Source organism: Triticum aestivum, chromosome 1B (assembly GCF_018294505.1).
Source record: "Triticum aestivum cultivar Chinese Spring chromosome 1B, IWGSC CS RefSeq v2.1, whole genome shotgun sequence".
Classification (NCBI taxonomy): domain Eukaryota; kingdom Viridiplantae; phylum Streptophyta; class Magnoliopsida; order Poales; family Poaceae; genus Triticum; species Triticum aestivum.
In genome coordinates this window covers 69,736,505-69,748,841 of record NC_057795.1, presented here as the reverse complement: position 1 = coordinate 69,748,841, position 12,337 = coordinate 69,736,505, and the positions used below count along the sequence as shown (strand labels likewise).

The 12,337-nt window shown below is 44.4% G+C and overlaps 3 protein-coding genes across 6 annotated transcripts; 2 read left to right on the top strand and 1 right to left on the bottom strand.

Annotated features, from left to right (window-relative positions):
• The first annotated feature begins 208 nt into the window (after window positions 1–208).
• Window positions 209–3,459, top strand: LOC123107759 (disease resistance protein RPM1). 2 transcript variants are annotated; one of them, XM_044529689.1, is made up of 2 exons: window positions 209–2,649; window positions 2,756–3,047. In XM_044529689.1, the coding sequence occupies exons 1-2, from the start codon at window positions 381–383 to the stop codon at window positions 2,800–2,802; spliced, it is 2,316 nt and encodes a 771-aa protein (XP_044385624.1). In that variant the 5' UTR covers window positions 209–380; the 3' UTR covers window positions 2,803–3,047. The 2 variants fall into 2 exon arrangements, with proteins under 2 accessions (XP_044385624.1, XP_044385618.1); XM_044529683.1 differs by having other exon boundaries at window positions 213–3,459.
• Window positions 3,460–5,137: 1,678 nt separating this feature from the next.
• LOC123107725 (uncharacterized) lies at window positions 5,138–9,002 on the bottom strand. Of its 2 annotated transcripts, none has more exons than XM_044529669.1 (7): window positions 8,721–9,002; window positions 7,550–7,711; window positions 7,363–7,432; window positions 7,172–7,277; window positions 6,963–7,061; window positions 6,721–6,843; window positions 5,138–6,641 (listed from the first exon to the last, which is right to left on the bottom strand). In XM_044529669.1, the coding sequence occupies exons 2-7, from the start codon at window positions 7,683–7,685 to the stop codon at window positions 5,379–5,381; spliced, it is 1,797 nt and encodes a 598-aa protein (XP_044385604.1). In that variant the 5' UTR covers window positions 7,686–7,711; window positions 8,721–9,002; the 3' UTR covers window positions 5,138–5,378. The 2 variants fall into 2 exon arrangements, with proteins under 2 accessions (XP_044385604.1, XP_044385600.1); XM_044529665.1 differs by having other exon boundaries at window positions 5,138–6,647; window positions 8,721–9,000.
• A 51-nt stretch (window positions 9,003–9,053) lies between these two features.
• Window positions 9,054–11,655, top strand: LOC123107743 (uncharacterized protein C24H6.02c). 2 transcript variants are annotated; one of them, XR_006451745.1, is made up of 5 exons: window positions 9,054–9,321; window positions 9,405–9,492; window positions 10,282–10,410; window positions 10,592–10,749; window positions 11,098–11,655. XR_006451745.1 is itself a non-coding variant. In XM_044529673.1 (4 exons), exons 1-4 carry the CDS (start codon window positions 9,179–9,181, stop codon window positions 10,694–10,696), a joined length of 465 nt encoding a protein of 154 aa, XP_044385608.1. In that variant the 5' UTR covers window positions 9,056–9,178; the 3' UTR covers window positions 10,697–10,950. The 2 variants fall into 2 exon arrangements, 1 of the variants encoding a protein (XP_044385608.1); XM_044529673.1 differs by lacking the exon at window positions 11,098–11,655 and having other exon boundaries at window positions 9,056–9,321; window positions 10,592–10,950.
• Window positions 11,656–12,337: the final 682 nt, after the last annotated feature.

The window sequence follows — 12,337 nt, the reverse complement described above, 5'->3', positions numbered from 1 at the left end:
CAAACTTTACAAAATTTAAGTTTGATCAAATCTTATATGCAGACTAAAAAGAAATAGAGTGAGTATCAGACAGCTCGCGCTACTACACAAAACTGCACTCAAGTAATAGGGAGAGAGAGAGAGAAAAGTCTGAGTGGTCGAGGAGATAATGGAGGAGCGAGGCAGAGATATTCGTTTCCTTCCGCCCAAATGGACACATGCTGCAGCCTCGCATGGACGCGTGATCGACTTTAATCGCGTGGTCAGCATGCGTGCGGCGCAAACGTTGAGCCGGTCCGTTGTCTGCGCTCGGGACCATCCGAATTATTCCCATACTCGCGTCGACCGGTCGCTGAATTTGAACCTCGTATGAGTCGTATCACCCTACTACGAGCCGAGCCATGGCGGAGCTGATCGCCATATCCCTCTCGGCCAAGGTCGCCGCGGCGCTGCTCCGCACAGGCCGCAGCACGGCCGTCTTCCTCGCCTCCTTTGTCTCCATCCGCTCCGGTATCGCCGCCGCCGCGTGCGACCTCGATCTCCTTCGCGCCTTCCTCCGCTTCGCCGACTCCCACCGCGGCACCAACGAGCTCGTCGACGCATGGGTCAACCAGGTTCGCCACGTCGGCTTCGAGCTCGAGGACGTCACCGACGAGTATACCTTTCTCTCGAGCGTCGGCTTCGTCCGTGCCTGCGCTGACGTAGCGGCCCGGTTCGCCCTCCTAAGGCGCCTGCGGAAGGCAAGGGAGAGGCTCCGCGCCCTGTCCGCCGTGAAGGAGCAGCTTGGCATCCGGCCGACCGAGGCATCTGCGTCAAGCTCGGCTCCTGCGGCGGCCGCTATCTGCCGGAACATATCGGAGGCGGCGCACTTCGTGGTGGAAGGGGAAATCGTCGGTTTTGCCGAGCACACAAGGTTACTGATGAAATGGCTAACCGGGGACGCCAACCCCCGGCGGATAATAGTGGCCGTCTGCGGGATGGGCGGTGTTGGCAAGACTACTCTTGCCACTAACGTGTACAAGAAAATCGCTGCAAACTGCAATTTCGATTGCACCGCATGGGTTACCGTCTCCAAGAACTTCACGACGGAGGACCTTATAAGGAGAATCATCAAGGAACTTCATCGGGGTGTCCGAGACAGTGCGCTGGGGGACACACAGGAGATGGACTACCGGTCACTAGTCGAGGCTCTTCGTGGGCATCTGGCTCACAAAAGGTACTTCCTCTTGCTGGATGATGTCTGGAATGCGGATGCCTGGTTTCAGCTCCGCAGTGCATTGCTTGACAGTGAAACCGGGAGCCGAGTAGTCATCACCACACGCAATCAAGAAGTGGCTGCTCTGGCATCAGACAACAGGACCATCATGTTGCAGCCGCTCCCTGAACATGAAGCATGGTCTCTATTTTGTAGCACCACATTCAGGGAAGATGCGAACCAGGAGTGCGCATATCACCTGCAGAATTGGGCTCTCAAGATACTGCAAAAATGCTGTGGGCTGCCATTGGCGATTATATCAGTTGGAAACCTCCTTCTGTTGAAGGAGAAAACAGAATTTGCTTGGAAGAACGTCCATGATAGCCTTGTGTGGGATGAAAAAGATGACCATGGAATTGGGCATGTAGCGAGCGTACTGAATTTCAGTATTGATGACTTACCATACCGCCTGAAGAGATGTTTCCTCTATTGCAGTGTATACCCTGAGGATTTCTTTATCAAAAGGAAGATTCTTATCAGAGAGTGGATAGCCCAAGGTTTGATAGTGGAAACAGGGCATGGCACGATGGAGGAGGTCGCGGATGGTTACGTGAACGAGCTAGTGCAACGGAACTTGTTGCTTGTCAAGCTGAAAAATGAGTTTGGGCGTGCAAAGCGGTTACACATTCACGACCTGATCAGGGAGATTGCTGCATATAGATCAAAAGAAGATGGATTCTTTCAGTTATCTACGAGTGCAAGGGTGGACTTAAAACAGAAAATCCGTTATCTTACACTTTACCAGTGCCAAAGTGACCACCAGTCAACTCCAAATATGCCCTCACTTCGCTCCTTCTATGTGCTTAGATCAGACCTGGATGTTGCACTATTTTCTCGTTTCAGATTGTTAACTGTGCTAAATCTCTGGTACGTTAAGGGAAGTAAACTGCCTAGTGCAGTGGCCAATCTTCGTAATCTGCGGTACCTTGGCGTACGCTCCACCTACATTGAAGAACTACCGAAAGAACTGGGGAGACTACGTGATTTGCAAACTTTAGATGCCAAATGGTCCAGTATCAAGGTATTACCAAGCAGCATAACCAAACTGAAGAACCTCCGGCACCTGATATTATTTACACGTGGAACCACAGATTTTATGGAACCGGAACCTGGTACTGCAGTTTCTCTTCCAGATGGTCTCGAAAATCTCAAATGCCTCCAGACTCTTAAATATGTTCAAGCTGATCAGAAGGTGATCAAATCCTTAGAAAGCTTGGAACAGATGAGGAGCTTAGAGCTATTTGGAGTAGACCAGAGAATTCTTATCGATTTGCCCTCAGCACTATCCAAAATGAGCTGCCTTCTGCGCTTGGGAATAACCAATTCCGATGCTAATGTAACATTGGACTTGGAGCCATTTTCTCCAGCACCAGTGAAGCTAAAAACCCTCAACTTAACTGGGAAGTTGGCAAGGGGTAAGCTACCATCGTGGTTCGGTTCTCTTACCAACCTCATACATTTGCATTTGCGTTCATCTGAACTTGGAGAAGATTCAATTGTGCTACTCTCTTCACTTCCCAGGCTGTTACACCTTAGTCTCATCAACGCATGCAACGAGAGGAGCTTGACCTTTGTGGCAGGTTGTTTTCCAGTCCTTAGACAACTAAACCTACAGGGATTGCCTAACCTTACCAGCATAGAATTTCAAAAGGACAGCCTTGCAGATTTACATCTGCTGACGCTTGGCCTATGTCTTGAACTCACCGAGATACCCCGAAGCATTGAGAACCTCATACATCTGGAAAATGTGGAGTTGTTTCAGATGCCAAGTAAGTTCATAGAGAAGATACCATATGGGAAAGGTCACGGGGCAAATCATCGAGATGATCAGCGCATTACAGTTGTGAAGAACTTCTTCTGGCATAATGCACGATTGTTGGAGCAAAAAATTTATATCAACCTATCAAATGTTCAAGAGTCATTCAAGACGGATGCAGTCACATTACCAGTGGGGTCAGTCAACTCGTCAAAGTTTCACAAATGGCTTTAGGGGATATCTGCCCAATGCTTAAGCCGACATGGTGGTGGTTCACTCGAACTAAATATCCTAGAAATGGTCTAAGGCCTACTATGACTTCAATATGGGGCCCACAGCTTCGAAAAGATGAGCCTACCTGGGGGCAGCGGCAACTCTTTTTCTTTTTTTTTGAACCTGCAAAACTCTTTATTTTACTACCTGTTGCAGCATTGGGTACGTTCTGAATGTGTATTTTTGCTATTATTGTTCTGACGAAATGTCAAGCCAAGGATGGATCCACGGCACCTCGTCAATGAAAATCCTATGGTTCTGTAAAAAAAGTGCTTATCTGTTAGTTCTGGTCAGATGCGTAAGCTTGTCGGAGATGTTTGGCTGGTACAAACTTTCTCTGCTAAATATGCATCTCCATGCATGTTGAACGGTTCACAGCCAGGACCTGAAAATTCGCCAAATTCCGAGTTATGACCGGTGGAAAGGTGGGACGCCCATGTATAGTCCCACTTGCAGCCCGAGCTATAACTGCTGCTCAATTAGTAGCCTCATAGCACGAATTAGACAGCTGCCAACTGGTATTTGATAATCAGCACAGTGAACCAAAATGTACTATTACTTCCATGATGAGAATTTAAAATTTTAGATGGCAAGAGTGCATAGGTACTGATTTAATTATTTCTCAAAATAATTTAGCAATTTTACTCAACATGCAACTATCTAAGCTATCCTTTTTTTTTCAAATTGTTAACCAAACTGATTTTAAGAATGAAAGTAAGCATCGCATGAGATAAAAAGAAAGCACGTTGCTTCCTTGTTTGTTTCTTTTTACATCCTAACCAGGGTTAAAAGTACAGAAACAGAGTTGCTTCCAATGAGACTAGTTGGTAGCTGCTAACACAACCACAATAGTCGCCATATCATACGGCAATATAAACATCAAAACGTGCACGAGCTACCAAAAAACACCCTGATTACTAATGGGACATCTTCATCTGCAAAGCCTCTACATGACAGCGTCCAATGAAGTCACGATTATCGGATGGAATTAGCTTCGAAGCTTTCCAGCCAACTACCTCTTCATCAACGATAACCTTGATCTTGAAGGTCTTTTTTCACGTTCATCTGCGCTATCTTCGCTATCTGAAACAATCTCCATCAGCTTTACATTTTGTTTGATGGAACAATTGCTTTGGCCGACACCTTTGTGTGATTGAACAAGGCCTGGCTCAATGATCTGACATTCATCTGCGCTATCTTCACTGTCTGAAACAACATTCTTCATCGATGTTGCATTCCGTCTGACGGGACAATTGCTTTGGCTGATACTTTTCTGTGAATCAACAAAGCCTTGGTTCTTGGTTTGGCTTATGGGGACTGGGCCTGACGATGGCAGTTCACTAGGCTTCCTATCATCCTGTGAACAATCAGGTGGCTTATATCCCTTGTCACTTGTTCTGTCCATCTCAGACAGCCCAGATTTCAGTGACAACCTCTTAGTAAGCTCAGCTTCTTTCGACCTTGATTGCATTCTTTACTTATTACTGACTGGGTTTTAGGAAGTACATGCTCAGTATGAGAATTGTCTTGAACCAGATCAGCACATCCAATAGAAATTTCCTTTGAAACATCTGAGGACTTTTTCTGCAGATTAGATGGCAAGAAGGGAACAATAAGCCCTTTTTGCTGTGGAGAAACTATGGGGTTGTAAATGTGAGCTTGCTCACATATACTCCCTCCGTCCCAAAAAGCTTGCTAACATCTACCTAATAGAGTGAAAATTAAATGGCAAGAATGCATAGGTACTGATTTAATAATTTATCGATTTTACTGAACATGCAACTATCCAAGCTATCTTTTTTTCCAAATTGTTTAGGATATTGGTATTCAAATTGTTAACCAAACTGATTTTAAGAGAGGAAGTAAGCATCATATGAGATAAAAAGAAAGAACGTTGCTTTCTTGCTTGTTTCTTTTTACATCGTAACCAGGGATAAAAACATAGAAACAGAGTTGCTCCAAATGAGACTAGCTGCTAACACAACCACAACAGTCGCCACATCATAAGGCAATATAAACATCAAAACGTGCGCGAGCTGCCCAGAAACAGCCTGGTTACTAATGGGAGATCTTCGTCTTCAAAGCCTCTACATGACAGCAACGTTTCGGATCGAATCAACTTCGAAGCTTTCCAGCCAACCGTCTCTTCATCAACGATAACCTTGATCTTGAAGGTCTTTTTTCACGTTCATCTGCGCTATCTTCGCTATCTGAAACAATCTCCATCAGCATTACATTTTGTTTGGTGGAACAATTGCTTTGGCTGGCACTTTTGTGTGATTGAACAAGGCCTGGTTCAATGACCTGACATTCGTCTGCACTATCTTCACTGTCTGAAACAACATTTTTCATAGATGTTGCATTCTGTTTGACGGGACGATTGCTTTGGCCGGCACTTTTCTGTGAATCAACAAAACCCAGGTCCCTGGTTCGGCTTATGGCAACTGGACCTGACAATGGCAGTTCACTAGGCTTCCTATCATCCTGTGAACAATTAGCTGGCTTATATCCCTTGTCACTTGTCCTGTCCATCTCAGGCAGCTCAGATTTCAGTGACAGCCTCTTACTTAGTAAGCTCAGCTTCTTTCGACCTTGATTGTATTCTTTATGTATTACCGACTGGGTTTTAGGAAGTACATGCTCGGTATGAGAATTATCTTGAACCAGATCAACACATCCAATAGAAATTTCCTTTGAAACATATGGTGACCTTTTCTGCAGATTATTAAAACCTGACACTGAAGGAAGATGATCTGGAGCCATGTATCCATTCTGATCATTGCTCTTGCTTTCAGGCTTTAGCAATTTCGGTTGCATCGTCTGACCAAGTGACCCAACAGTCGTTCTATTGCCTTCTGATAATTTATGCACATTACCTGATGATTCACCAATGCTTTTTGTCATACTCTTCACTAAGACATCACCAGAAGATTGTGTGACATGATCTTTAGTATCGGATGCTGACACTCGAAGATGATTGGGGAGCTTACCTTCCACACTGCCACTGCTCCTTTGGTTTGGAGCCTCTAATGTAACAGAAGGTCTCTGTCCATGTAACTGGAAGTTTGCTCTATTTACTTGGTATCGTTTCTTTGAAATTACTCCACTATCGGCACTGGCAGAAATGCTTTCGGAAGTAGGATTCTGTCTGACAGAAACATGAGACAAGCATGTAGTAGGAAGAGTGGATACTGCCGTGGATCGTAAGTGGCCTGCCACCGCATCCTGCTTAAGAGTGCTGGCATTCTCTTCAGATCCTTCTGATTTTAGTGATAACTTTTTACCCAGTAACCGCATCTTCTTTCGACTCCCTTCACAATCTTTTTTAGGAACTTCCAGCAAAGGTTCGAGGTTCTGCGAGTTCTCCATTTGCATGGTCTGTGCCTATCAGTATACACAGTAAGCTCACGACAAGAACACAACAAAGTGGAGATTAAAATTTCAGGCGCTTGTGTACCTGAACTGAAGCATCTAAAGAGCTCCAACCACTTGTGCCAACTACTGCCGGATTAGCATACTTCTCAGTCCATGCTTGAGCATTTATGTCAAAAACTTGTCTGTTGTATTTGTACTCTTGACTCTAACAAAAATAACAGCATGGTGAATTACGAAGACATTTTTTGTTATGATATGATCATTGATCTGCCTACGATTGCGAAACAAATGCATTTCCATTTCCTTCCAAAAACAAGTACTTACTATTTCCGCCATGAGCCCGTCATCAGGATTTGGCTCAGTTAGCAGCAAACCAATGCTTCTCAAAACAGTAGAAATGTTGAGTGATGGTTGCCAGGCACCCTGCACATCAGTATTCGTTATCCATACACAAAATTGTTGGGATTGAGGACTACCTTTATGCACAAGATAATTCATGTAATCATAAATTAGTTTCAGTTCACATAATTAACCTTTGGAGGTAAATTTAGAATATCAAGGCAAATGCGTCCTCCATTGTCGATGTTGGGGTGATAGATGGGAGTAACAAAAGTCACATTGGGAGGTTGAAAAGGATATCTGCATCTCAGCACAAGCGTGACTGTCAGAACATTCAAATCAAAAAGGGAAGGGGTGGTTGGCTTCCATCATAATCAAAACAAACCTCTCAGGAATCTGGATCTTCAGAATGAAAACTCCTTTTGAATAAACTGTTCCCTCAGGGCCCTCAATTCCTTCATTTAATGAGTAGAAAAGTCCATCAAATCGACGAGAAAATAGTTGGAATGGCAAATATAAGCACTGTTTGGGATGAATGTGTGTGTGTGTATGGGTGGGTGGGGGGTACATACTGGTCTCAATGCTCGATAAAGACGGCAAGGAACTTTCCTCATCAGACAGATTAAGAGAAACCCCAGGAGGTGGATCACTGAGCAGAAGCTTAATCTCTTTCTGCATTCTTAGATTCAGCCTTGCAGCTTGAGCCATCTAGTTATTTTATGGGAAACTCTAGCCTGGCACAAAAGGAGGATTAACTTTAAATATCAGCATATCTTTGGAACATTTAGCCCAAGCAAATAAGGTAAGAGAAAAACCAAAGCACACATTATTTTGCACAATACCAGTAAGTAATACTACCATATAATGTAATCTCATATGTCCTTTTTTCCAAGATAACCAGGTTAGCATGGTCTTATGGTCTTACTTAAAAAAAGATAGCATCATATAAATTTACAAAGCATTGTGATTATGGTAGTGGTTGTCAATTTTGTGCCAGGTAAGATCAAATCATTATCACTATAATAGAAAAAAATAAACCAATTTGCAGGAATTATGTAGAGGATGCAGAGGAGCTATATTCCATTCATCACGAGGGGAAATTTACAAACACCAGTCCAAGGTGGACACATGTTAAACACCGATTAAGCGTCTTCAACCAGGCGTTATAACCGGGTTGGTATATTCCAAAAAAAAAAACCGAGTAAACCATGCGTTAACGTCACCAAAAAACGCCTAGAAGCGATATTTTGCTATATTCCATTATCATTATCACCAACAAAGGCCAATACATACAACCATCAACCACAATGCAACCGGGCGCTGGTCATGCGCAAACCGTTTGCATGCTAACTTAGAAGCAAAACGTGGCTTCATCTTCTGAAGAATTTTTGGAAGACTTAAGATTAGCTTAATTTGGCTACTGAAGCTTCTTCGAATCTCGAATTCAGTAAGATTAGTGAGTTAGATGCAAAATAAGCAGCTATGTAACAGACTGTTTCAACAGTCACAGTTCCCATGGATACAGTGCTAAATGGGTGTTAAATGATATCATTGTCATGGAACAATCATGCCGTCAAAACTAGGGTCTGATCTTCCTTGTAGTTTTACCAGATAATACTACACAGGAAGCTTGTTATATTATTGTACGCATTAACATGTGGTTATTAGTTATGTGGAAGCGAGCACATAATGCATCCCATCCGGGATGGCATTGGGGGGAACGGGAAGCAGCGAGGTACACACCTTGCAGCTTGCGCACGGGGAGGGCGAGGGCGGGCTCCTCCCCGCCGTAGATGTGCCGGAGGCGGTGCGCCCGCGGCCCCCGGGCGTGGCGGCGGCGGCGGCCGGTTCCCGCTCGATGATGCGGAGCCGGGTTGCCCCGTAGGCGGTCTTCGGCGGGAGTAGCTGGGGAAGGGAAGGGGCGCGCTTGGCAGTAGATCTGGAGCAGCGCCGCCGCCGCCGGGGAGCACTACGGAGGGAGATAGGCGAGAGAGGTGGGTGATTGTGGCTTGAAGGAGGAGGACGGCGGAAGCAAATTCACCAAAGACGAGGGACCTCTTTGCACAGAAGCAGTCATTTCATTTGTGTGTGCTACGGATCCCAGCACTGCAATCTGTGCCATTCATCTTCAATCCAACGGTTCAGCTTCGCTTCTTCTGTTTCTGCGTCCTCAATCCAATCCAGTAGCCACCGGCCGGCCGATGGCGGCGACGGCTGCGGCGTACAGCTGCTCGGCGGCGGCGGCGGCGCTGCCGTTCCCGGGGAGCCCCTTCGCCCGTCGCTCGCCCCCGTCCCGCGTTCACCTCGCCTCCTCCAATCCCAAGCTCGGGAAGCCCGTTCCCAGGTACGCTTCTTCTTGCCCCTGTCAGATTCAGCTCCCCCAGCGACGCCTAAGCGAATAAGGTTGGCTGTGTGCTCTCCTTGCAGCCTGAGAGCTTCATATCGTCGAAGGCGACCGCATGTCCGCGCGTGCTCCAGCGAGGTTGATCCGGACGCCTCGGCAGCGTCACCGGCAGTGAGAACCCCCTCTTCCCCCCGGCTATGGATGAACAGAATTTGTTTGCGTGTTGCCTGCCTTTTGTGCTAGACTGCTAGTGGTAGTTAGGTTAATGAAAATTGGACTAGTTAACTATGGCAAGCGATTCTGCAAATGTTTGTGGATTTGGCAGCAATATGAACTATACTTAGCTGCTTCAAATATCTACTCGGGGAGGGAGGGAGTAGTTAACTGATTACTAGGACATTTTTTTTTAATCTGGAATAAAAATTACCAACATATTGCTCAATAACACAGAGAAGATATATAGCATCATCCATGTGTCAACTGTCAACTCACTGGTAACAAGAGGCAGCAGTGTTTAATACCTTGCAACCACAACTCTGAATGACACACGATAAGTTCAAGATCGCCGTTGTTATCAACCTTAAGCTTGTGAGATTATTAGAATGAGGTGTGGTTTGCCTTTTATGCACCGGTTCAGATCACTTGTTGAATGCGCTTGTGCAATCCTAGTCCAGTTCAAATACAAATGCTAAACATATTATAGATGATATACCTTTTGCGTTCTTTCAGTCTTGTACTTTTAGGCATTTTAATTATGCCGCCCCCGCATAATACTCATGCAGCAATGTGCCCTTCAAAACTTGGCACAAACCATAGTTATTGACTGGGTAGGCTGAAAGCTTAATGATGTAGATATTCATCCTTATATCATACTCCTATATATACTAACATAGGAAATTTTACTGTATGAAATCACACTTTGAAATTGAATCATCATACATTTCTTATGTGATATTGCAGGAAGCTAGTTTTGATATAAAGCTTCCTAGAAGAAGCTTGCTTGTTCAGTTTACATGTACTAAATGTGATGCAAGGACAGAGCGTTTGATAAACAGGGTGGCCTATGAAAGAGGAACCGTGTTTCTTCAGGTAAATTGTTGAGAGTATTTATTTAATTGCATTGTACATCCAGCAGCTTTGCTTATATTAGTACTGACCTTACCTGCCTACCGCACTCTTTTTTTAAAAGTATTAAACAAGTCCATGTCTATTCTCATTTATTTTCTGAGATATGCTGTTCATTACTTTCTAACATGCACTGCACACACAGTGCGCTGGGTGCCAGGTGTATCACAAGTTTGTTGACAATCTTGGCCTAATTGTCGAGTATGACCTACGAGAAGAAAATGGGGTGAACACTTGTGCTGAAGACTGATTTGGAATGTGTCATAGAAGCCAGGCATGCTAAGTTTCCTCTAAATATACTAGGTTTGAGTCTTGACAACATTGACTATTTGAACCTTGTAGACTGCTTATATTGAACAGTATTTGTGCATTGAAATAGCAGCTTACTCAGTTCATAACTGGGTTTATATGGACTCAAATAGTATCACAATTCACAATACCAGATTACCTTATTGTTACCAAAAATTGCTCTCATTATAGAAAAACGATACATTGTTGCTGGAAGTTGCTGGCACTAATTGTATGATATTCGCACTGTATGCACATCATCATTCTTTGCTCCCATCTTGTTGATCTTGATTGTCTGGAACATCACTTTTTTCTCTTTTTCTTCCTCTTTGGCCACCTGCTCCACATTTTCTGTTTTGCCAGCGCCATCTTTCTTTCCCTGGAGGAACTGGATAAGTAAGATCTTCGAGTGTGATGTCTCATGAGCACCTCTGCTACCTCTGCTGGCGACCTCCTTGATCATTGATGTTTCCAAAAGCTCTTGGCTACCAGAATATGCTACTCCCGTTGAAATGCAGATGGAATTACATAATCTCATGGATTAATATGCAAGGGCAAGGGGAAAATGAATGCACAAGTAGACTACATACATACCTAAGGCAGGTCTATACTTGTTAAAGTTTCTTGGTCAGTGTAGGCGGCGCACACTCTGGCGGTGTTGCCATGGACCTATAATTTCCAGTTGATGAGAAGGAACCGAATCATTTACCAATTTCCATGGGCTGAACAAAGATAGTAAAACAGGGGGCCTCTTTCCAGCGAAGCAAGTGTGCACCAGTCCTTTTTAGTACAGAAAATCATGGTAAAACTCTTTGCAGTTCATGTGTAAACCCAAAACAATGTAATGATACATTCATAAAACTCTTTGCAGTTCATGTATAAATCTAACTTGAAGGAGTATTGTAGCTTTTTTTGTAAATACTTATCTATAGTAGCCCCAAAAGGTTTAACTGATGCATCCCTGAACCATATTGCCAACTATGACCTGAAAGGAACTAAAACCTGAAGAATAAGAACGGTACCATCATGCAAGCTCAAATGTGATTATACCTAATTGTTGCAAGCTTGAAGTAGGCACCAATTCGGTGCTGAATCGTTGCATTGTCTACAAGTAAGGATATCACCGCATCCGGTGCTGAATCCATCCAAATAGAAGGAGGAGAAAACTTAGCTATCCTAGCTAGTTCATGAGCACGATGTGCTCAAGGTTTAATAAAGGAAGGAATGTAATTAGATGTGCTCAAGCCTTAATAAAGGAAGGAATTTAATTACTGGCGATGCGGACGAGCGACTCTCTCCTGGATCGATCAGTGACACGCTGCAACTGTGAAAGCCAGGACTTTCAGTATCAACCATCGCACCCCTACAGTGGGGGAAATTGACAGTGTGTCATTGAGGAACTTAATGAAGTTGTTGTTGAAGGAGGCGAAGACAAAGGCAATGATCTCTATCGTGGATGGCTGGACTGAGCGTCATGTTCTCCTCCATCTCCATGGGCTCTCGGTTCTCATCTTTTTCCTCCTGGACTTGTACAAAATACGGTTATATTAGCTAGAAATGAGAATATACGCCTCTAAAAATGTTCTGTCTGATATGTGCATGA

What these genes read in the sequence shown, in the direction of transcription:
- LOC123107759 (XM_044529683.1), top strand. Translation starts at nt 381, where the DNA reads ATGGCGGAGCTGATCGCCATATCCCTCTCGGCCAAGGTCGCCGCGGCG.
- LOC123107743 (XM_044529673.1), top strand. Translation starts at nt 9,179, where the DNA reads ATGGCGGCGACGGCTGCGGCGTACAGCTGCTCGGCGGCGGCGGCGGCG. An exon ending in CCTCGGCAGCGTCACCGGCA is followed by an intron (nt 9,493 to 10,281) that starts GTGAGAACCCCC and finishes GTGATATTGCAG; the next exon opens with GAAGCTAGTTTTGATATAAA. An exon ending in GAGGAACCGTGTTTCTTCAG is followed by an intron (nt 10,411 to 10,591) that starts GTAAATTGTTGA and finishes CTGCACACACAG; the next exon opens with TGCGCTGGGTGCCAGGTGTA.
- LOC123107725 (XM_044529665.1), bottom strand. Translation starts at nt 7,685, where the DNA reads ATGGCTCAAGCTGCAAGGCTGAATCTAAGAATGCAGAAAGAGATTAAG. An exon ending in TTTATCGAGCATTGAGACCA is followed by an intron (nt 7,433 to 7,549) that starts GTATGTACCCCC and finishes CATTAAATGAAG; the next exon opens with GAATTGAGGGCCCTGAGGGA. An exon ending in TTCTAAATTTACCTCCAAAG is followed by an intron (nt 7,062 to 7,171) that starts GTTAATTATGTG and finishes ACTGATGTGCAG; the next exon opens with GGTGCCTGGCAACCATCACT.